General features: G+C 44.1%; 1 protein-coding gene across 1 annotated transcript in view; it reads right to left on the bottom strand.

Moving 5' to 3' along the window:
• Nucleotides 1-22,813, bottom strand: part of LOC130276063 (netrin-4-like) — a 74,241-nt gene that overhangs the window by 1,428 nt on the left and 50,000 nt on the right. Inside the window, exons 6-9 of the mRNA XM_056524908.1 lie at nucleotides 12,017-12,230; nucleotides 11,756-11,889; nucleotides 9,567-9,635; nucleotides 9,014-9,184 (exon numbers count right to left, since the gene is read on the bottom strand). Coding sequence (XP_056380883.1) covers nucleotides 9,014-9,184; nucleotides 9,567-9,635; nucleotides 11,756-11,889; nucleotides 12,017-12,230 — 588 coding nt within the window. The remainder of the gene's footprint in view (nucleotides 1-9,013; nucleotides 9,185-9,566; nucleotides 9,636-11,755; nucleotides 11,890-12,016; nucleotides 12,231-22,813) is intronic.

Here is a 22,813-nt window from a genome sequence, read left to right as displayed (position 1 = left end):
TTGTAAAATTGTGCACTTTTTCATATTCATTGCAGAAATTATCATTAACCATTCATTTCTATTCAACAGACCTTTAAAGCGTACCTGTCAGATCCCACCAAAAAACTAAACTTAATCACCAATATTTCACCCCAAAAAAATAGCATATTGCAGCTGCTCAATGTCTTTTCTATCTCATTAAAGGGGTACTCCGCCCCTAGACATCTTATCCCCTATCCAAAGGATAGGGGATAAGATGTTAGATCGCCGCGGTCCCGCTGCTGGGGACCCCGGGGATCGCCGCTATGACACCCCGCCATCATTACTGCACAGAGCGAGTTTGCTCTGTGCGTAATGACGGGCGATACAGGGGCCGGAGCCGCGTGACATCATGGCTCCGCCCCTCATGACATCATGGCCCGTCCCCTTAATGCAAGTATATGGCAGGGGGCGTGACGACCACTCCCATAGACTTGTATTGACGGGGGCGGGCCGTGACGTCACGAGGTGCAGAGCTGAGACGTAACGATGCTCCGGCCCCTGTATTGCCCGTCATTACGTGCAGAGCAATCTCGCTCTGCGCAGTAATGATAGCGGGGTGCTGCAGCAGCAGTGGGACCCTGGCGATCTGACATCTTATCCCCTATCCTTTGGATAGGGGATAAGATGTCTAGGGGCGGAGTACCCCTTTAAAGGGCAGGGGCAGGTCCCTCTCTTGCCTGCACTGTGATGACTCCTCCCCCTCCCTCACTCTGCTGACTCACTGCTCTTGGAGGAGCCTGGCAGCCCTGCTCTGTAACCCTTTCCTCTCTGGATTTATGCTGTACATACATACACACACATACAATGATTATTGGGGATTGCCTGTACTCTACCAAAGACTCTATGGTAAATATATAATTTAGATCTTCCTTCCATTTATTTGTGTCATCCTTAGGCAGTCCTGTAGTGCTGGGACTTGTAGTTTTGGAATAGTTGAAGGTACAGTGTGTGGATAACTCTTTTTACAGCAGTGTTGCCTTCAGCTGTGTGCCTACAGCTTTTGCAAAACTACAACTCCCAGCATGCCCAGACATCCTTTAACTTTCCAGGCGTGCTTGGAGTTGTAGTTTTGCAACAGCTGGAGGCACATGTATGGTTAAACTCTGTGTTACAGCAGTGTTGCTGCAGGCTGGGTTCCTCCTGCAGCCTTGTCAATCAGCCACCTCGTGTCCATGACCCTTGGACACACTCATGCTGCTGTGGGACTCTAGTGTCCCTGGAGGTATGGGGACCCCTAGTGAAAGTATTTTCAAAGTATTTGAAAATGTTCTTTGAATTTTTTTTAAAGAAGTATATTAGAAAAACTGACAGTGCCCATTTAAAATCATTGCAAATGCACCTATATGGTTTATTCACATGTAGTGTCTCCTGTGTGTATTTGAAGCTGTGTTCAATCATTTGGTTTTAGATTGAACTGTGCAGCTATAAATTTGCGGACTGTCCGCGGTCCCATTTAAATCAATGGTAGTGTAACTAGCAGCGGGTTAACGCACCCTTAGGGTATATTCCCACACGGCGTATTTGCTGCGTATTTGCTGCTGCGTATTTTATTTTCGCTGTTGAAGTCAATGGGTAGGAAAATACGCAGCACCAAATACGCAACAAATACGCAGCAAAATATGCCGTGTGGGAACGTACCCTAAGGGTGTATTCACACGTGCAGTATCCTGTGCATATTCTATGCACAGGATACTGCACGTGTGAATACACCCTTAGGGTGCGTTAACCCGCTGCTACTTACACTACCATTGATTTAAATGGGACCGCGGACAGTCCGCAAATCTGACACTATTGCGGACTGTCTGTGGACCCATTCAAATCAATGGTAGTGTCACTCACAGCAGGTTTCCCGCAGCGTGAAACCCGCTGCTAGTAACAGCGTGTGAACATACCCTTAAAGGTAATCTGCAGTTTTGAGGAATTTGCCCCATCAAGATGACGATTAAGGGAGTGGAAGCATACAGAAGTCTTGGTCATCCAAGGTGTTTAGTGTCCAGGCCACTGCAAGTAACCAGAAGCCTAGGTCTCCTTGTCCCATGCACCTAGCTTACTGCATTATAGGTTTTTCCAGCCCCGCCTCTTAGCCTTGATTGACAGCTCTAGCGGACATCTAACTTAATTCTAACTAAATAGTTTTTTTCCCCCAAGCTTCAGGTATTCTGCATTCTCCTTCCTGACGTTTTTATGGGGTTGTCAATATTGGTGGCCTATCCTTTGGCGCCCCCACCAATCAGCTTTTTGAAGGGGCCTTGGAACCTGCCAGCGCTGTATTTTCTATGTTTACATGTGCTTATAACAAGTGATGGGAGGCACTACATCATTGTCCAGTTCCTATCTTGTATCTCTCAAGTATGGAGATTGCAAATACTGAGCACATATTCACATTGCAGAGGCTACAGTGCTCAATGATTAGAGGGGATGCTTAGAGTCAGACTCTGCTAATCTTTTATTTATGGCCCATCCTGAGGATAGTTCATACATTTTAAAAGACCAGATAATAGGGATCGACAGATTATCGGTTTGGCCGATATTATCGGATGATATTCACGATTTTGGATGTTATCGGTATCGGCAATTACCTTGCCGTTAATCCGATAATGCTCCGCCCACCTCACCGCCCCGGCCAGAGACAGCCACCGCCGATGCCCCATTGCCTCCCCCATCCCCGGTTTTATAATTACCGGGGTCTGCGCTACTTCTGGCTCCTGCGGCATTCTGCCTTATGCTCTGCACTGCGCAATGACGAGTGACATCCTCAACGCGACGTCACCATCAGTGCACACAGGATGCCGCTGGAGCCAGAAGTAGCGCGGGCCCCGGGAACAGGTAATTATAAAACCGGGGATGGGGGAGGCAATGGGACAGCGGCGGTGGTTGGAATAAGGACCGGCAGGGGGAGAGAAGCGGGTGGCGGCGGTCTCTGGCCAGAGGATAGGCAGGGGGGGGCAGCGGCGGTGGTTGGACCCCAGGACAGGCAGGAAGAGAGAAGCGGGTGGCGGCAGCGGTCTCTAGCCCAGCAAAAGCCGATGCAGTTCATTGATTTAAAGTGCCTGCTTTAAATCATTGATCGGGGGCGGGGGTGGTGGGGATGCTGAAAAAGCCAATAACTTATATCGGAATATCTGTATAAGTTATCGGCTATCGGCCTTAAAGTCCACAGATTATCGATATCGGCCCTAAAAAAAATCGATATTGGTCGATCCCTACCAGATAACACTGATCCACAGTGTCAGGAGGTTACCGCCTGTAACAAGAAATACAGCTGTGTTAGTTGGACATGATCGAGTCTACTGCCTCTGGCTGTAAACAGGACCATCAAGCAGAGATTATAAAAAGGTGAAGAAATGAAACAAAGGGGGACATTCAATGTTGGTGTAGGTAGAGGGTTTTTATAGATCGTTTTGGTTGATCTAAATTTGGTGCAATTGAACCAAATTTACAATACTTGTTCAAGGCACATGATACATTTTGTGCAAAGTTCTAAATCTCCACACAGTTCTAGTTATACACCTGAGCTGCACCTCACAGGAAAAGTGGACACATAGATTTTCTTCTATTGCTTTGCGACCAGGATTCCATTGAGGTTTTTTGTCCACCAGCAAAAACGCCAGAAAAACTGTCACAGCTTTTTCCTGCATTTTGGCTGGTGTGTGGAAACAGTCATTTTTGTACCCTGTGGCAATTTTTTCACTGCCTATAGGATACCACTCCATGGGTCAGATGCAGATCGCCCAGTCCACAGAGTGTAAACAGTGATGTACAGCATATACAGGATGCAGAGCATCACTACTTACCTCTGCCGGCTGTATACTATACAAGGGTGCATAGTGTATACCATGTATACTATACAGGAGCCCAGAAAGGAAAGAGTTCACCCACGCTGCTGCTGAGCAGTTCTGGGTTAAGTCTTTGTGTGCTATCCTGTATATACACCCATCTATAGATGACTGTATATACAGGATACAGTAGGCACACATCAACAATTGGAGGCTCCCTGTTACACACTGCAGTATGGGCGCACTCCCCAGGAGAGCGCCAAAAATGTAATAACATTTTTTTTTCTTTTCTTCTCATTTCAGATATGTGATTGCTGAGGACTACATCAGATTCGGTGGATTGCGACAATGACCAGCAGATTTTTTATTTAAATAAAAGGGTTAACGAGAGCTGTGGGGGAGCATTTTTATTCAATAAAAAATATTTTTCAATGTGTCATGTTTTTTATAATTGAATTTTTAGGCTTTACAAGCCATCTTGTAGCCAGAATGCATTACTAAGCCGGGGCTTAGTGTTAGCCCCAAAAACAGCTAGCGCTAACCCCCAATTATTACCCGGTACCCACCCCCACATGGGTGTCGGGAAAAGTCGGTACCAACAGGCCCAGAGTGTCAAATATGGCTCTCCTGGGCCTAGGCGGTAACAGGCTGGCGTTATTTAGGCTGGGGAGGGCCAGTAACAATGGTCCTCGTCCACCCTGGTAACGTCAGGCTGTTATATGGATGAGAATGAAAATAGGGAGAACCACACACATTTTATTTATTTATATAAAAAAAACGCATAGGGTTCCCCCTATTTTCAGTATTAGCCAGATCCCAACCAAGCAGCAACAGCCTGATGTTACCAGGGTGTGCGAGGACCATTGTTACTGGCCCTCCCCAGCTTAAATAACGCCAGCCTGTTACCGCCTAGGCCCAGCAGCGCCATATTTGATGCTCCAGGCCAGTTGGTAGTGGCTCTTCCCGGCACCCCTGTGGCGGTGGGTACCAAGGTAACAATTGGAGATTAGCGCTAGCTGTTTCTGGGGCTAACACTAAGCCCCGGCTTAGTAATGGATTCCGTCTACAAGACGGCTTCTACTACTTAGCCTAATAATTCAATTATAAAAAAACATGACATACAGAAAAAATGTTAATAAAAAAAAATACTCCCCCACAGCCCTTGTTAACCATTTTATCCCCCCCCCCCCTCTGACTCATCTTTCCCCCTCTGACTCATCTTTCCCCCTCTGACTCATCTTTCCCCCTCTGACTCATCATTCCCCCCCTCCCTCTGACTCATCATTCCCCCCCTCTGACTCATCATTCCCCCCTGCTCATCATTACTCCCCCCCCTAATCATTCCCCCCTCCCTCTGACTCATCATTCCCCCCTACTCATCATTCACCCCTGCTCATCATTACCCTCCCCCCCCCCCCCCCCCTCTGACTCAGCATTCCCCCTCTGGCTCATTTTTTCCATCCCCCCTCTGACTTATCATTACCCCCCTCTGACTCATCATTCCCCCCTGCTCATCCCCAACCCCTGACTCATCATCCCCCCCCTCTGACTCATCATCCCCCCCTGCTCATCATCACCCCCCCCGACTCATCATTTCCCCCCTGCTCATCATTCCCCCCCCCCCCCCCGACTCATCACTCCCCCTCTGGCTCATTTTCCCCCCGCTTGCTCATAATCCCCCCCCTCTCTGAGTCATAATCCCCCCCCCTGCTCATCATTCCCCCCTGCTCATCATTCCCCCCCTCTGACTTATCATTCCCCCCCTGCTCATCATTCCCCCCCCACCTCTAACTCATCATTCCCCCCCCATCTGACTCACCATTCCCCCCCCCTCTGACTCATCATTCCCCCCCCTCTGACTCAATATCCATCCCCCCCACCCCTCCTACTCATTATCCCCCCCCCCCCCTCTGACTCATCATTCCCCCTCTGGCTCATTATCTCATAATCCCCCCTGCTCATCATTACCCCCTCTGCCTCATCATCCCCCCCTGTTCATCTCCCCCCACTCATTATTTCCCCCCTTACTTATAATCCTCCCACCTGTTCATCTCCCCCCCTACTCATTATTTCCCCCCTTGCTTATAATCCTCCCCCCTCCTGCTCATTATTTCCCCCCTTGCTCATACTCCTCCCCTGCTCATTGTTTCCCCCCCTACTTTTTCTATTTTTCATATTTCCTCACATTGCCGCGCTCCGGCAGGCTCAGGTAATGCGGTGGGTTTTGTGGGCTGTGTGGATAATATGACGAGTGATGTCTCATGCCGGCTCCTCTGCAGTGTTTCAGGGACGTCACTCATCATTTCCTGCAGCCGCCGCTGGTCATAGTGGTCGTAGCTGTAGTGAAGAAAACGGTTCCCTGAAAAGAAATGTTCCCAAGCAGCTGATGATAAATGCTGAGTCAGCAAAGCCACTGTGATTGGCTGAGACACGCACACCCGCCCCATACTATTGGTTGTTGGGGGGGGGGGTCTCCCTCTGCTCACTATTTTGCAGCCTTGCCCCCCCCCCCCCCCAACAACCAATAGTATGGGGCGGGTGTGCGCGTCTCAGCAAATCACAGTGGCTTTGCTGACTCAGCATTTATCATCAGCTGTTTGGGAACATTTCTCTTCAGGGAACCGTTTTCTTCACTACAATGTCCCTGACGCTGTGCAGAGGAGCCAGCAGGAGATGTGATATTCTCGTACTATCTCATCTCATACTATCCACACAGCCCACAAGACCCGAGCCCGCCGGAGCGCGGTCAGATAAGGAAATATGAAAAATATTAAAAATCACGTGGAGAGGTGTCCGGGCCTGCAGGAGTTGCCGCTGGTCACTGATTTAAAGTGGCCACGGCAGGGCTGCTGATCTTCAACAAGCAGCCGACACTGCGGCTACTTTAAATCAGGGACCAGAACATTTATCGGCAATTCATAATCCCCGCTGCCGGGAGACGGGAGCTCTGATTGGTGAATAGCTATTCACCAATCAGAGCTCCCATCTGCCATCGGCGGGGATTATGAATGATGACAGCTGTATACAGTAACCTGGAGCTGGCGGGCAGCGCAGTGGAGCCACATGCACCGCCGGCTTGTACAGTTAATAAATGTGGATCGCAGCGGGTCTCTGGAGAATTACCTGCTGCAATCCTCCCCTCAGCCCCTGGACTATAACTCCCATCATGGAGAGAGTCTGTCTGTGATGGGAGTAGTAGTCCTAAAAGTCCCAAAAGAGTCCCGCAGCCGGGGGGGGGGGTGGATATGCAAGTGCCGTCCCTGAGCGCTGAGGTACTACAACTACTCCCATCATGGGACAGACTCTATCCCATGATGGGAGTAGTTGTAGTTTAGCAGTGTTGAGGGATGGCTCCTGCATCCCCCGGATGTCTTGGTAGAACACTTTCCTACGTGTCCTTTCAGGTGGTGCATTTTTGCACAAACAATTTTAGGATTTGGCAAAATAAAAAAAAACACTTAAAAAATTTTTTTTTGCGCAAATAATAAATAAGTTCCAATGCAAAAAGTGGTGTAAGGTGCACCAAACAGTAGACAACTTTGAAAGATATTCTACTAAAAAAATGCGCCAAAAACGCAATTGCGCAACATTTGCAGGAACTTTTAGAACATTGAAGTGGTGTAAATTTCCCCCATTGAGTGGAACTTTATTTCTAAGCAGTTTCCAATCAACCAATCAGATTGGAGTTTTCATTTTGCAACTATTTTTAAATAAGTAGTCATTTTTGTTTTAGGCAAATTTTTAACATTTTTGTTTTTGCTTAATACTGTACATCATAGTAGAACTCATTGACTCCAGGGTGTCCTGCTACTGAAAACCCCAGTGATTTACTGTAATCTGTGGTGGAACCGAGCAATATATGTTACATTTCCTGCAGCGCCACCACAGGTATACGAAGTATACTACATGTGCCTAGTGAAATAAAGGGTATATAATGTACAGACATTCTGGGTCCTCCAAGGAAAGATGTTCTTTGTGGTTAATAAATGAATGGAGGACAACCCTTTCCCAACTAACAATTGATTATCGGTGGTGCTGAAAAATCCCATATAATATGACACAAGGCAAAATCATCATCAGAATTAGGCGTACAATGCCCAACGTCTGTGACCCCAGCGCTCCGAGGGGTGAGAGCTGCCCGGCCAGATAACTGTACATGAACAGCTTGATTCATTCAATTCAACTTGTGGAATGAGACTTTTGGATAAGAGACAGAAGCAACTGATCTTGTGTCCCAAACAGGCCAGACCTGCCCTGAACAGAAAGGGCACTGTGTCTGTCAGCAATTTCAGAGAGAGAATGAAATGCTGGCATTCACTACAAGGCTGCCAGTCTTGACCCTTTAAGTACTGGATGAGACTGTGGCATGCTGCATGGCATGACCCTGCGCCCACCAGGCATATTCTACATCCTTTGTAGCATTTGGATGAAGTCAGTAGAATCCCTTTATTTTCTGTTTGCTCTTTCTGTCTCCTGTCTCATTCTTGAGATTGAAAAAACTGACATTTTACATACAAATTTGTATTAAATTATTTCTTTTATCTTTAGAGAGGTCGTAGCTCTGGTTTAATGGTAACAAAATCTAAATCCCTTGCATAGAAATAATGTAACATGATATATATGTCTGCCTGCAGCCACCACAAGGGGAAGCATAGGAGCTTACGTTTAATTGACTTTAAAGGGAATGTGTCATCAGAAAATGACATTGTTTAAAAATAATTTTTGGTAATGTTTTTTCTAATTTCTCAGCAGTCTCCTCCTTATCACACACAAGATTACAGCGAAAAGTGACACCAGTATATATGTAACACATAAGCTCAGCCTCCCCGTTCCATGTGGAATGACCTCTGAAAAGGTCACAGAGATTGCCCAGTAATGTTGCCAATTCATTTGAATGGGACAGCACCTGTCTATTGCTGCCTATTTCTATGGGTCCATTGTAAAGCATATCTCTTAATGCTGTTAAAAAATATCACAGGCAAGATGGCAGCCCCATAATAACGTACAGAAAAATGTAATCATAAAAATTACAATCAGAAAAACTTAGGGAAAAGAACATATTTCAGTATCAGGCTGTAGTCAGATAAAGGAATCTAGGTGATACATTTATTTTAAAGGAAGCTATAAAAATCTGTTTGCGGTGTGCTCCCCCTAGTGTTTGCTTCAGACAACATTAACCTTTTAATTTGAGATTTTTAATATAGTGCAGGTGATACCTGGGTTAAGGATGGGGCATGTGCAGCCACGATTGGTCCACGATTCAGGATAGATGCTCCGGTTGTTCCGACCAATTTTCACTTTTCCTGACTTTAGGATTTTTCTTACTTTTACAACTACTTCTGCATGTGTTCCTTTATCATGTGCGGACAGGATCCTTGCTTTTATGACTGCCAGGGAGAAGAGATACAGATCTATATGCATTGTAAGTTATATTGCGTTTTCTCCCACAGTTTTATAAACAGCCGTATTCAGAATTCTGCTGGTTACCAGAAAACAGGGTATTGAGGGTGGTCAGATGGCAGATACACAGAGCTTGGCTAATAGGGTGAAAGTGCAGTGAAAAAAATGTCAATAAGCATAACTTTTAGTGTAATTGGAGAATAAGAGGAGACAATTTTCAGATGTTTATAAAGTTTTCGGATTCCAGGTAAATCAAAAATGTCATCTTAATGTTTTCAGGTCAGAAAATATGAGAATTTATCAAGTGCAAGACATTATTTTATTATCATTAAGATCTGAGAGCGCAGTAACATCCAGTCTCCCACTTACCATACGCATACTTCATCTGGCAGAAATCCGTTATGCTCCCCAGCATCCGCTCCTTGCACACACACTTCTCTGCATGTGACGTGCCAGGTACATGTAAAAAAATGCAAGATGTTGGCCAAATATTATACACAGCCATAGGCAACCTGGGAGGTGAGTCGAACAACAAGTGACAGGATGACTCGCAGTAATACTTAGTTGTCTGGAGTACAACATCTAGGTGGGTTGCAGATTTTGTTTTGATGCTATAGTGTTATAATAAAACAGTTCCATATCATACGGACATATCTTCAAGTAAATTTTATTCTGGCAATCCAAAAATATGTGACGTTTCGGTGAATAATTACCTTCGTCAGACCAGATTGCTGCGGAGGAGAAGAGAAATTAAGGAATAAACGGTCACGGTTACCTGTCACGCCCCTTCCCGTAGGCTTGCATTGAGGGGCGGAGCGTGATGTCACACGCCGCCGGCCTTGTGGTCGTCTGTAATCAGACCCGGAGCGAACACGATCCGGGGACTGATTACAAACGGGGTGCCGTGTGCATGATCCCGGGGGTCCCCAGCGGCGGGACTCCCACGATCAGGCATCTTATCCCCTATCCTTTGGATAGGGGTTAAGATGTGTAAGCACCGGAGTACCCCTTTAATTTCTCTTCTCCTCCGCAGCAATCTGGTCTGAGGAAGGTAATTATTCACCGAAACGTCACATATTTTTGGATTGCCAGAATAAAATTGACTTCTATTTTCTCACTGCAAGTGGAGTGCTATGTTATTATTTCTTTGAATATTACATTATAACGGATTGGGGCCCTAACTGTGCACCCACGCCCTTGCAGAGAGTGCCGTATTCTCTTTCATCATAGACATATCTTCAAGTGACACTATGGAATCTACCAAGTTATGCAGTTATATAGCAGCAGAGGAACAAACACTGCGTAACTTGGCTGAGTTGGGTAAGACTAAGTGAAAAGAATGGTGTCTATAAGGGTTGTGTCCCAACTTCCTTAGGCTGTGTTCACATGTGACATTAAATCAAGGGTACTACTGCAATTATACCGCTATCTGACAAAATTGTGGTAAGAATTTTTACAGCCATTTTGGAAAATGGATTGCGCCGTTAGCTGAATGTTATTGCCACTTTTAAAATTCGATTTGTACTCAAGTTAAAAGGTTGACTGCCTTATCAAATATTTCAAGCTTCCCCCCCCCCCCATTTAAATCTAAAGCGGCTTTCAAAATTTCAACACACAAGTGTCATGTGAACCCCCACCATGCACTGCTGCTTTTAATAGGATACTTGTAGAATTCAGAATTAAGCTATGAATGTAAAAAGAGATAATACATCCTGAGTCTTAACAAGAGTTCATAATGTGTAAAGCAAAGGATTTACAAAAGGTCCTCAACATTTTATATAGATATTAACAACAGAAGCTTCTAGATTGTAAATTAAGGGTCAGGTCACACGTGCCGCATTTTGCTGCGTATTTGCTGCTGCATATTTTCCTACCCATTGAAGTCAATGGGTAGCAAAATCAGCTGTCTATTTTGCTACCCGTTGACTTTAATGGGTAGGAAAATACGCAGCAGCAAAATATGGAACGAGTGACCCTACCCTAAAGGGGTTATTCAGCACTTTGCTAAAATTCATATCCTGCAATGGGTGGGAAAATTTGGAAAAAAAAAATACATTACAGGGGTACTCCACTGCCACAGAGTCTGAAACATTTTGTTCTGAATGCTGAGTACGGGCTGCGGGGGTCGTGACGTCACACCACGCCCCCTCAATGCAAGTCTATGGGAGGGGGCGTGACGTCCGTAGACTTGCATTGAGGGGGTGGGATGTCACGAGGGGCTGCTGTGACATCACGACCCCCGCACCCAGCATTCTGAACTAAACGTTCCAGACGCTGGGGCAGTGGAGTACCCCTTTAACCTAGCCCCAATCCCCTGTAACTCCTGTCTAACTCATCTGGTCTTCTGATCTTCTGTCTTATTGCTTTTAAGACGAGGGGATCGAGGGACCAGAAGGAGCTGAATGGGAGGTGTGTGGGGGGGGGGGGGGAACCAGGCTAGGTAAGTATGTTTTTTTTTCTTCCCATCCCTAGGAGGATATAAATTTTTGCGAAGTGCTAGATAACCTTTTTTTAGGGAAAGATCTATTGGTAAATAGGAGATTTATCAGGTAAACTACCTGGATGTCGCAAAGCTGAAAAGCCCTGTTCACTTGTCCACTTCCAGTTGTCTTCACTGTCATTGGTTGGTGCGTCTATGATATCAGGAATCCGGCCACCAATAGGAATGTTTAGATAATGCCCATTGTCATTGCTGCAAAGCGGGAATATAAAAATAGAGTATAGTGAATACAAATGTTAGCAGAAATCTGGAGCAGTGACATAATCACCATGATTTACAACATTATTAAACCCCTAGAATGTCCAATAATGCGAAATACCTGTTCTGACAATCCCCTGTGTCAGGGTTGCAGTCTCTTGCACAGTCACATGGTCGACAGCCATTCTCTCCAAACCCCCAGTATCCCATCAAACAGCGATCACAGTATGGGCCGGCCACACCAGATTTGCAGTAACAGAAACCAGTTTTGGGGTCACACTTCCAACTTCGGTTCAGTGTTTCATTCACTGAGCCAATTGTATTGCAGGAACATTCTGTTATGTGAATAATAATGAGAGTTATGGTGTGCACTGCTACACAAGTTGGAACCAAAAATTATGGAATGGCGTACGTTCATTTATGTGCTCCAGTGAGGTCAGAGGACAAACAGAATGGCTGCCACCAGTAATCTTGTAACTTAATACCTTTCAAAGGTGGTCCAAAGAAGGGCAACTGGTGAACTGGACAAGGTCATGGGCACCCAAGGATCACTGATACATGTAGGTATTAAAGGGGTTATCCAGGAAAAAACTTTTTTCTATATATATCTCAACTGGCTCACGAAAGTTAAGCAGATCTGTAAATGACTTCTATTAAAAAATCTTAATCCTTTCAGTACGTATGAGCTGCTGAAGTTGAGTTGTTCTTTTCTATCTAAGTGCTCTCTGATGACATGTGTCTCGGGAACCACCCAGTTTAGAAGCAAATCCTCATAGCAAACCTTTTCTACTCTGTGCAGTTCCCGAGACAAGCAGAGATGTCAACAGAGAGCACTGTTGCCAGACAGAAAACAACAACTCAACTTCAGCAGCTGATAATTATTGAAAGGATTAAGATTTTTTAATAGAAGTAATTTACAAATCTGTTAACTTTCTGGAGCCAGTTGATATATATAAAAAAAGTTTTTTCCTGGAATACCCCTTTAAAGGCTGTCCCTTATGGCTCAATCCCATTACTGTAACACTGAAGCACACGGCATCACAGCTTGAGAGTCAGATTTCCCATGCTGACCCCTGTCCACTGCCAAAAGCACCTATGATAGGCCCATGAGTATTAGAACTAGACTATGAAGAAGTGCGTGCGTATGTGTGTTACCTATGGACTAGATAGCACTGGGAAACATTGAGCGCTGGCTTTTTATGTGGATATATTGATATGTACCACCTACCTAAACGTTGTGCCCACCAAGTACATCCCTTCATGGCACTGGTACTTCCTAATGTCAGTGACCTCTTTCTCCTTAATAATGTGCCCTGCAAAAGTTGCTCAGGAATGGTCGAAAGGACATAAAGGAGTTGGACCTAAATTTCCTCAGATTTCAATCCATTAGAGCATCGTAATGTTATTGATGATCAGTGTACACAGGAACAAATGTGATTTTTTTCTTCTTTTTTATGATAAAGTATAAAAACAGCAATTTTCTAGCATACCAAAGTTGAACCTTTTTATGCAGGCTTTGTTTGCAGAATAATGTGCAATGCTTTGGCAATTTTATGCCACGCTGGACACTTTTTTAACACTGGATGTGACATCTCCCGGCATGACATATATACTATAATTTGTAACAGAAATGATAAACTAATTATAAATTATAGGAGGAGATCTTCCTATGATTATACCTGCTGTAGACTTTAATGTGTGGTCACTGGCAAGCTCCTAATAAATTTGGTTGATATTTCTTCAGTGCACTTTGCCTTAAAAGGGTTATCTGGCAGGACGTGGGGATTGTTGTGAACTATATCCATTGTGTAATAAATAATAAAAAGAAACATCTACTACCCTCCAACGCTCCCGCTGTGCTTCCGATATCATGTTGCATTCCCCAATGTAATAGTTTTCCTGAGCTGTAGCGTGATTATTGGGCACGGGAAGCACAAAGCCCTCTGACCTCCCCCTCCCAACGGATAACCCCTTTAAAGGGGAGTACCCCTAGACATCTTATCCCCTATCCAAAGGATAGGGGATAAGATGTCTGATCGTGGGGGTCCCGCCGCTGGGGACCCCCGGGATCTCGGCTGCAGCACCCCTCTGTCATTACTGCACAGAGCAGACGCGCTCCGTGCGTAATGACGGGCAATACAGGGGCTGGAGCATCGTGACATCACGGCTCTGCCCCCTCGTGATGTCATGGCCCACCCTCTCAATACAAGTCTATGGGAGGGGGTGTGGTGGCCGTCACGCCCTCTCCCATAGACTTGCATTAAGGGGGTGGGCCGTGAAGTCACAAGGGGGCAGAGCCGTGATGTCACGATGCTCCAGCCCCTGTACTGCCCGTCTTTACGCACGGAGCGAGTCTGCTCTGTGCAGTAATGACAGAGGGGTGCTGCAGCCAAGATCCCGGGTGTCCCCAGGGGCGGAGTACCTCTTTAAGGTAAATTTAAGAAATGCCAGCCCACACAGTCAGTATTATACTAATTACATTATGGGGGCAGTATTGTAGTAGTTATGGCAAAAATATAGATATGTAGTCATTGGCACTCACCATTAAACTCATTAAAATTCAAAACTTTGTTAAGAAATAAGTGCCAATGACTACATTTCTATATTTTTGCCATTGTGCACCCCTATACATTGTTTCATTTGTTTCTCCTGACTCTGGGTGTGTTTATTGGGCTCATTTTGGTACATTTTATGTAGTGGTGTCACCCAGTATTATAGTAGTTATATTCTTGTACATAGGGGCCAGTATTATAGTAGTTATATTCTTGTACACAGAGGGCAGTATTATAGTAGTTATATTCATGTACATAGGGGGCAGTATTATAGTAGTTATATTCTTGTACATAGGGGCAGTATTATAGTAGTTATATTCTTGTACATAGGGGGCAGTATTATAGTAGTTATATTCCTGTACATAGGGGGCAGTATTATAGTAGTTATATTCCTGTACATAGGAGGCAGTATTATAGTAGTTATATTCATGTACATAGGGGGCAGTATTACAGTAGTTATATTGTTGAACATAGGGGACAGTATTATAGTAGCTATATTCTTATACATAGAGGGCAGTAATATAGCAGTTATATTCTTGTACATAGATGGCAGTATTATAATAGTTATATTCTTATACATAGTGGGCAGTATTATAGTAGTTATATTCTTATACATAGAGGGCAGTATTATAGCAGTTATATTCTTGTACATAGATGGCAGTATTATAGTAGTTATATTCTTATACATAGTGGGCAGCATTATAGTAGTTATTTTTTTCCAGAAAAGGCAGTATTATAATAGTTACTGTACATAGAAGGCAGTATTATAGCAGTTATATCCTTGTACATAGGAGACAGTATTATAGTAGTTATTTAAAAAAAAAGGTTCAAATGAAGGCTGGCACTCGAGTCCAAATGCCATGCTCGTGGAATGAGGAATCCAAATAGAAAGCAAAATGTCTCGACACAGGCTGCTATAATGCTCTTCAAACCCAGAGGCTTTGTGCCAAATCGTTCTTATCTGTCGACACATTCTATGTTTCTATGTTTATTATTACAAATAAATATTACAAACAAACGCAAGATGCGTTACGACTTGCAATTGAGAAAGGCGGAAGCTGAAACACGCCTTGCGTTTGTTTGTAATATTTCTGGATGTGAATAAACGTTTGAAGAGCATTATAAAAGCCTGTGCTGGGATCTTTTGCTTTTCATTATAGTAGTTATATTCTTGTACATAGGGGGCAGTGTTATAGTAGTTATATTCTTGACCATAGGGGTAAGTACTGTATTATAGTACTTATATTTTTGTACATAGGAGGCAGTATTATAGTAGTTATAATTTTGACCATAGGGGACAGTATTATAATACAGTAGTTCTATTTTTGTACATTGGAGGCAGTATTATATTAGTTATACCCTTGCACATAGGGGACAGTATTATATTAGTTATACCCTTGCACATAGGGGACAGTATTATATTAGTTATACCCTTGTACATAGGAGGCAGTATTATGGTAGTTATATTTTTGTACATAGGAGGCAGTGTTATAGTAGTTATATTCTTGACCATAGGGGTAAGTACTGTATTATAGTACTTATATTTTTGTACATAGGAGGCAGTATTATAGTAGTTATAATTTTGACCATAGGGGACAGTATTATAATACAGTAGTTCTATTTTTGTACATTGGAGGCAGTATTATATTAGTTATACCCTTGCACATAGGGGACAGTATTATATTAGTTATACCCTTGCACATAGGGGACAGTATTATATTAGTTATACCCTTGTACATAGGAGGCAGTATTATGGTAGTTATATTTTTGTACATAGGAAGCAGTATTATAGTATTTATAAGTTTGACCAAACAGGACAGTATTATAATAGTTATATTCTTGTACATAGGAGGCAGTATTATAGTAGTTATACCCTTGCACATAAGGGACAGTAATATAGTAGTTAAATTCTTGACCATAGGGAGCAGTATTATAGGAGTTATAACATTGTACATAGGGAACAATATCATTGTAGTTATATAATAATAGGGGACTGTTTTAAAGCAGTGATTGTATATGAGGGGTGCTGCTTTGTAGTAGTTACTTTCTTGCCATTAGATTGAATTCTGCTGTACAGTAGAGAGGAGAGAGATTTTTTAGTTAGCCATACATTCCAGACAGACATTTTCTGGGGAACTTGCTGTTCATGGTTGGTCTGTAAAGATAATCATTTTGGACACCAGAGCAATACATTACAACAAAAAATAGCCAAAATTGTGTTGTATAGTTGGGTTCCATTGTTGGGATGTAGGTCTGTCATTCAGCCAATCAACTTATTGGCAGATTTCTGCCACCAGTCTGTATATGTCACACATGTACATGTCACATAAAGGTGACACTAGTCAACAGATATTAGTCCTAAGAAGCATCTGTTACCATCTACCATATCTAGTGTAAAGGTAGTAAAAGTGTTCCTTTAACTTTACCCTGGCATCAGATAGTTAAACACAAGTCAGCTATTTAAATAGAACGGGTCCCTCCTCATCCGCTCACAGCTGTGCTTTGCATACACAGGCACGTCGGATTACGGGACTAGAAAAAAAAAGCCAAGATATAATTGAATGAGCACTGCTAATGCCCCAGATGTATCACAGAAGGAGACAGAGGCTTAACGGAACAAAGGGCTGGCATTATGGCCCCCGTGAAGAGTAATGCCCTGCTCTCAGTGAAAATCCCAGCTCCAAATGAATCATATCACACTATATCAAAACCCAGGAATCCGGTGTTATGCTGTAGCTGAAGGGCAGGTGTGTGTCGGGCGGCCGTTCGCCTTTTATCTTTCTCCTTTGTGTCTGAAGAGCTGGTACATGGCATCCAAACTAGCAGTTTTTTTGCATTTTTATGGCCTTGTTTCCTGGCACAAGAAGCTGAGACAAATTGCTCACCAATGCATTACAGCGCATGATCACCAAGCCCATATTTTATAGAGGTTATCTCCAGCAGATACCCCTGTGTCATATCTTACCTAATAGAAAGGGACCACAACAGAGGGTTTCTTGAGAACTAAGGGCACCACCAAAGGTGGCCATTGAATGATATGAGCACCCCAACATGCAGTAACCATGTGGTTTTACCAAAGCTAAGGAGATCCTGGTGGTAAAATCTGCACAAATGAGTAAAACCGATCTGCTATTAGCAAAAGCTGGGAAGATGGAACAAACATGGAAGATTGCAGCACTTAGTGGAGAAAGGACCATAGGCAGCACAGGGGCAGAGGTATGGAGAGGTATGGGCAATTTTAGAACTTTGCTTTCTGCTATTGATCCAAGTACGGTTGTAAGAAAAAAACGAATTTTCCGTCAGTCCCATGTAGTGATCAGACTGGATCTATTCAAAACAAGAATTTTATACATTTACATAAGCATTAAATGGGCACTGTCAGACACAAACACTTTTGATATGTTGTAAAGCATGCAAAACCAATAGGTTTTGCAACTGCTTTCATTAGAAAACAACTGCCCCCCCTGCCTGCTTGGACTCATACTAGTCCTGCTGTGTCCATGCGTCATCACATATGTCATGGACACACTTCCTTGATTGACAGCTGTGAGCGCAGGGCTCATAGCTGGAGGAAAAACCCTCCCACTGTCAGCTTGTGTTCTGCTACTGTCAGTGAGGACAAGCTGGGAGTTGTAGTTTTGCTAATGCTAGGGGAGATGTGAGCAGACAGCATACTGAGGGAGGGGGCGGAGACCTACACAGTGAGGCCACGCCCCCTCTCTTTGAGAGGAATTCAGACTACTGAGCTAAATTAAAAGTGCAATAAAAAAATAAATAAAGGTGCTAGACACATAAAAATTATATGTACATGGTCAGGATTAGGTACTGAGTGATATATTTAACCACTTAAGGACCTAGGGCGTATGGATACGCCTTGACGTCCTGGTACTTAAGGACCCAGGGCGTATCCATACGCCCGTGGGAATTTCGGTCCCCGCCGCGCGCCGGACGGGGACCGGGCCGGGGTGACTGCTGATATCTATCAGCAGGCACCCCGTGCAAATGCCCAGGGGGGTCATCAGACCCCCCCACGTCGGCGATCGGCGCAAATCGCAAGTGAATTCACACTTGCGATTTGCGCCGATTCCGGGTCATACGGGTCTATTGTGACCCGGTGACCCGGAATAGAAGGGGGATCGCGGTTGTCCAAGACACCCACGATCCCCCTGTAGGCATAGGAGTGAGGTGGCAGGGTTGCCACCCCTCCTATCCCTGCTATTGGTCTGCTATTGATCGTCAGAGGCGACGACCAATAGCAGACCGGGGGCGGGGGGGTTAACTTTCGTTTTCCCCGTCCTGCCCTCCCACAATAGGCGGGGCAGAACGGGGAACCGAAGGGGACCGGGCGCCGACGTCCACTTACCCGTCCGGAGGCTGCGGCGACGTTGATCGGCGGGCGGCGTCACGTGCTTCTGAAGAGGACGGCTGCCGGGATCCTACGGAAGCCGATAAGTAGATCTGGAGGGCTACAGTCTGAGACCGTGGTCTCTAACTGTAGCCCTCCAGATGTTGCAAAACTACAACTCCCAGCATGCCCAGACAGCTGTTTGGGCATGCTTGAATATGTAGTTTTGCAACAGCTGGAGGGCTGCAGTTTGAGACCACTATACAGTGGTCTCTAAACTATATCCCTCCAGATGTTGCAAAACTACAACTCCTAGCATGCCCACATAGCTGTTTGTTGTCTGGACATGCTGGGAGTTGTAGTTTTGCAACATCTGGAGGTCCACAGTTTGGAGATCACTGTGCAGTGGTCTAAAAACTGTAGCTCTCCAGATGTTGCAAAACTGCAATTCCCAGCATGCCCAGAAAGCAAACAGCTATGTGGGCATGCTAGGAGTTGTAGTTGGGTACCTCCAGCTATTGCATAACTACATCTCCCAGCATGCCCTTTGGTGATTAGTACATGCTGGGAGTTGTAGTTTTGCAACAGCTGGAGGCACACTGGTTGGAAAATATTGAGTTAGGTAACAGAACCTAACTGAAGGTTTTCCAACCAGTGTGCCTCCAGCTGTTGCAAAACTACAACTCCCAGCATGCACGGTCTGTCAGTACATGCTGGGAGTTGTAGTTTTGAAACAGCTGGAGGTTTGCCCCCCCCCCCATGTGAACGTACAGGGTACATTCACATAGGCGGGTTTACAGTAAATTTCCTGCTTCAAGTTTGGGCTGCGTCAAATTTTTTGCCGCAGTGCAAACTCCTAGCGGGAAATTCACCGTAACCCGCCAGTGTGAATATACCCTAAAAACACTACACTACCACCTAATAAAGAGTAAAACACTACATATACACCCCCTTACACTGTCCCCCCCCCAATAAACAATTTAAAACGTCTTGTACGGCAGGGTTTCCAAAACGGAGCCTCCAGCTGTTGCAAAACAACAACTCCCAGCATTTCTGGACAGCCACTGACTGTCCAGGCATGCTGGGAGTTTAGCAACAGCTGGAGGCACCCTGTTTGGGAATCACTGGCGTAGAATACCCCTATGCGATTCCTAATTTAGTCCTCAAATGCGCATGGTGCTCTCTTACTTCGGAGCCCTGTCGTATTTCAAGGAAACAGTTTAGGGCCACATATGGGGTATCTCCGTACTCGGGAGAAATTAAACTACAAATTTTGGGGGGCTTTTTTTCCTTTTACCGCTTGTGAAAAGGAAAAGTTGGGGGCTACACCAGCCTGTTAGTGTAAATTTTTTTTATTTTTTAACACTAACATGCTGGTGTTGCCCCATACTTTTTATTTCCACAAGTGGTAAAAGGAAAAAAAGACCCCCAAAATTTGTAACGCAATTTCTCCTGAGTACAGAAATACCCCAGATGTGGGCATAAAATGCTCTGCGGGCACACAACAAGGCTCAGGAGTGAGAGTGCACCATGTACATTTGAGGCCTAAATTGGTGATTTGCACAGGGGTGGCTGATTTTACAGCGGTTCTGACAAACGCAAAAAAAAATAATACCCACATGTGACCCCATTTTGGAAACTACACCCCTCACCGAACGTGACAAGGGGTATAGTGAGCCTGAACACCCCACAGGTGTTTGACGAATTTTCATTAAAGTTGGATGGGAAAATGAAAAAAATTATATTTTTTCACTAAAATGCTGGTGTTACCCTAAATTTTTCATTTTCACATCGGGAAATAGGAAAAAAGCCCCCCCAAATTTGTAAACCCATCTCTTCTGAGTAAGAACATACCCCATATGTGAATTTAAAGTGCTCTGCGGGCGAACTACAATGCTCAGAAGAGAAGGAGCGCCATTGGGATTTTGTAGAGAAAATTTGTCCGGCATTGAAGGCCACATGTGTTTACAAAGCCCCCATAGTGCCAGAACAATGGACCCCCGACACATGTGACCCCATTTTGGAAACTACACCCCTCACGTAATGTAATAAGGGGTACATTGAGAATTTACGCCCCACAGATGTCTGACAGATTTTTGGAACAGTGGTCCGTAAAAATGAAAAATAAACTTTTTCATTTGCACAGCCCACTGTTCCAAAGTCCTGTGGGGTGTAAATACTCACTGCACCCCTTATTAAATTCTGTGAGGGGTGTAGTTTCCAAAATGGGGTCACATGTGGGGGGTTCCACTGTTCTGGCACCACGGGGGGGCTTTGTAAACGCACATGGCCCCTGACTACCATTCCAAACTAATTCTCTTTCCAAAAGCTCAATGACGCTCCTCCTCTTCTGAGCATTGTAGTTCGCCAGCAGAGCATTTTACGTCCTAACATGGGGTATTTCCATACTCAGAAGAAATGGGGTTACACATTTTGGGGGTCATTTTCTCCTATTACCCCTTGTAAAAATGTAAAATTTTGGGAGAAAACTGCATTTTAGTAAAAAAAAATAATTTTTCATTTACACATCCAAATTTAACGAAAAGTCGTCAAACACCTGTGGGGTGTTAAGGCTCAGCGGACCCCTTGTTACGTTCCTTGAGGGGTGTAGTTTCCAAAATAGTATGCCATGTGGGTATTTTTTGCTGTTCTGGCACCACAGGGTCTTCCTAAATGCGACATGCCCCCAAAAAAACATTTCAGCAAAAGTTGCTTTCAAAAAGCCAAATGTGACTCCTTCTCTTCTGAGCATTGTAGTTTGCCCGCAAAGCATTTTACATCCTAACATGGGGTATTTCCATACTCAGAAGAGATGGGGTTACAAATTTGGGGGGGCATTTTCTCCCATTACCCTTTGTAAAAATGGTAAATTTGGGGGAAAAACTGCACTTTAGTGAAAAATTTTTTTTTTTCATTTACACATCCGACTTTAACGAAAAGTCGTCAAACACCTGTGCGGTGTTAAGGCTCACTGGACCCCTTGTTACGTGCCTTGAGGGGTCTAGTTTCCAAAATGGTATGCCATGTTGGGGTTTTCTGCTGTTCTGGCACCATAGGGGCTTCCTAAATGTGACATGCCCCCCAAAAACCATTTCAGCAAAATTCCCTCTCCAAAATCCTATTGTCGCTCCTTCCCTTCTGAGCCCTCTAGTGCACCCGCCGAACACTTGACATACACATATGAGGTATTTCCTTACTCGAGAGAAATTGGGTTACAAATTTTGGGGGGATTTTTCATCTATTACCCCTTGTAAAAATTCAAAAACTGGGTCTACAAGAACATGCGAGTGTAAAAAATGAAGATTTTGAATTTTCTCCTTCACTTTGCTGCTATTCCTGTGAAACACCTAAAGGGTTAACACACTTACTGAATGTCATTTTGAATACTTTGAGGGGTGCAGTTTTTATAATGGGGTCATTTGTGGGGCATTTCTAATATGAAGGCCCTTCAAATCCACTTCAAAACTGAACTGGTCCCTGAAAAATTCTGATTTTGAAAATTTTTTGAAAAATTGGAAAATTGCTGCTGAACTTTGAAGCCCTCTGATGTCTTCCAAAAGTAAAAACATGGCAACTTTATGATGCAAACATAAAGTAGACATATTGTATATGTGAATCAATGTATAATTTATTTGGAATATCCATTTTCCTTACAAGCAGTGAGCTTCAAAGTAAAAAAAATGCAAAATTTTCAATTTTTTTCATCAAATTTTGGAATTTTTCACCAAGAAATGATGCAAGTATCGACAAAATTTTATCACTAACATAAAGTAGAATATCTCACGAAAAAACAATCTCGGAATCAGAATGAAAGGTAAAAGCATTCCAGAGTTATTAATGCTTAAAGTGACAGTGGTCAGATGTTCAAAAAATGGCCGGGTCCTTAAGGTATATTTGGGCTGGGTCCTTAAGGGGTTAAAAAAACATTTTTGTTGGATCTGACGGCTACGCTTTAACATTATTTTGTTCTAAGAATCTGTCTAAACTCTCAAATGTTTGTGCTGTGAATTGATCCTGAGGT

This window comes from Hyla sarda, chromosome 6, assembly GCF_029499605.1.
Source record: "Hyla sarda isolate aHylSar1 chromosome 6, aHylSar1.hap1, whole genome shotgun sequence".
In the NCBI taxonomy this organism is placed as follows: domain Eukaryota; kingdom Metazoa; phylum Chordata; class Amphibia; order Anura; family Hylidae; genus Hyla; species Hyla sarda.
Note: the sequence above shows the minus strand (reverse complement) of the source record. Positions and strands in the feature narration are given on the sequence as shown.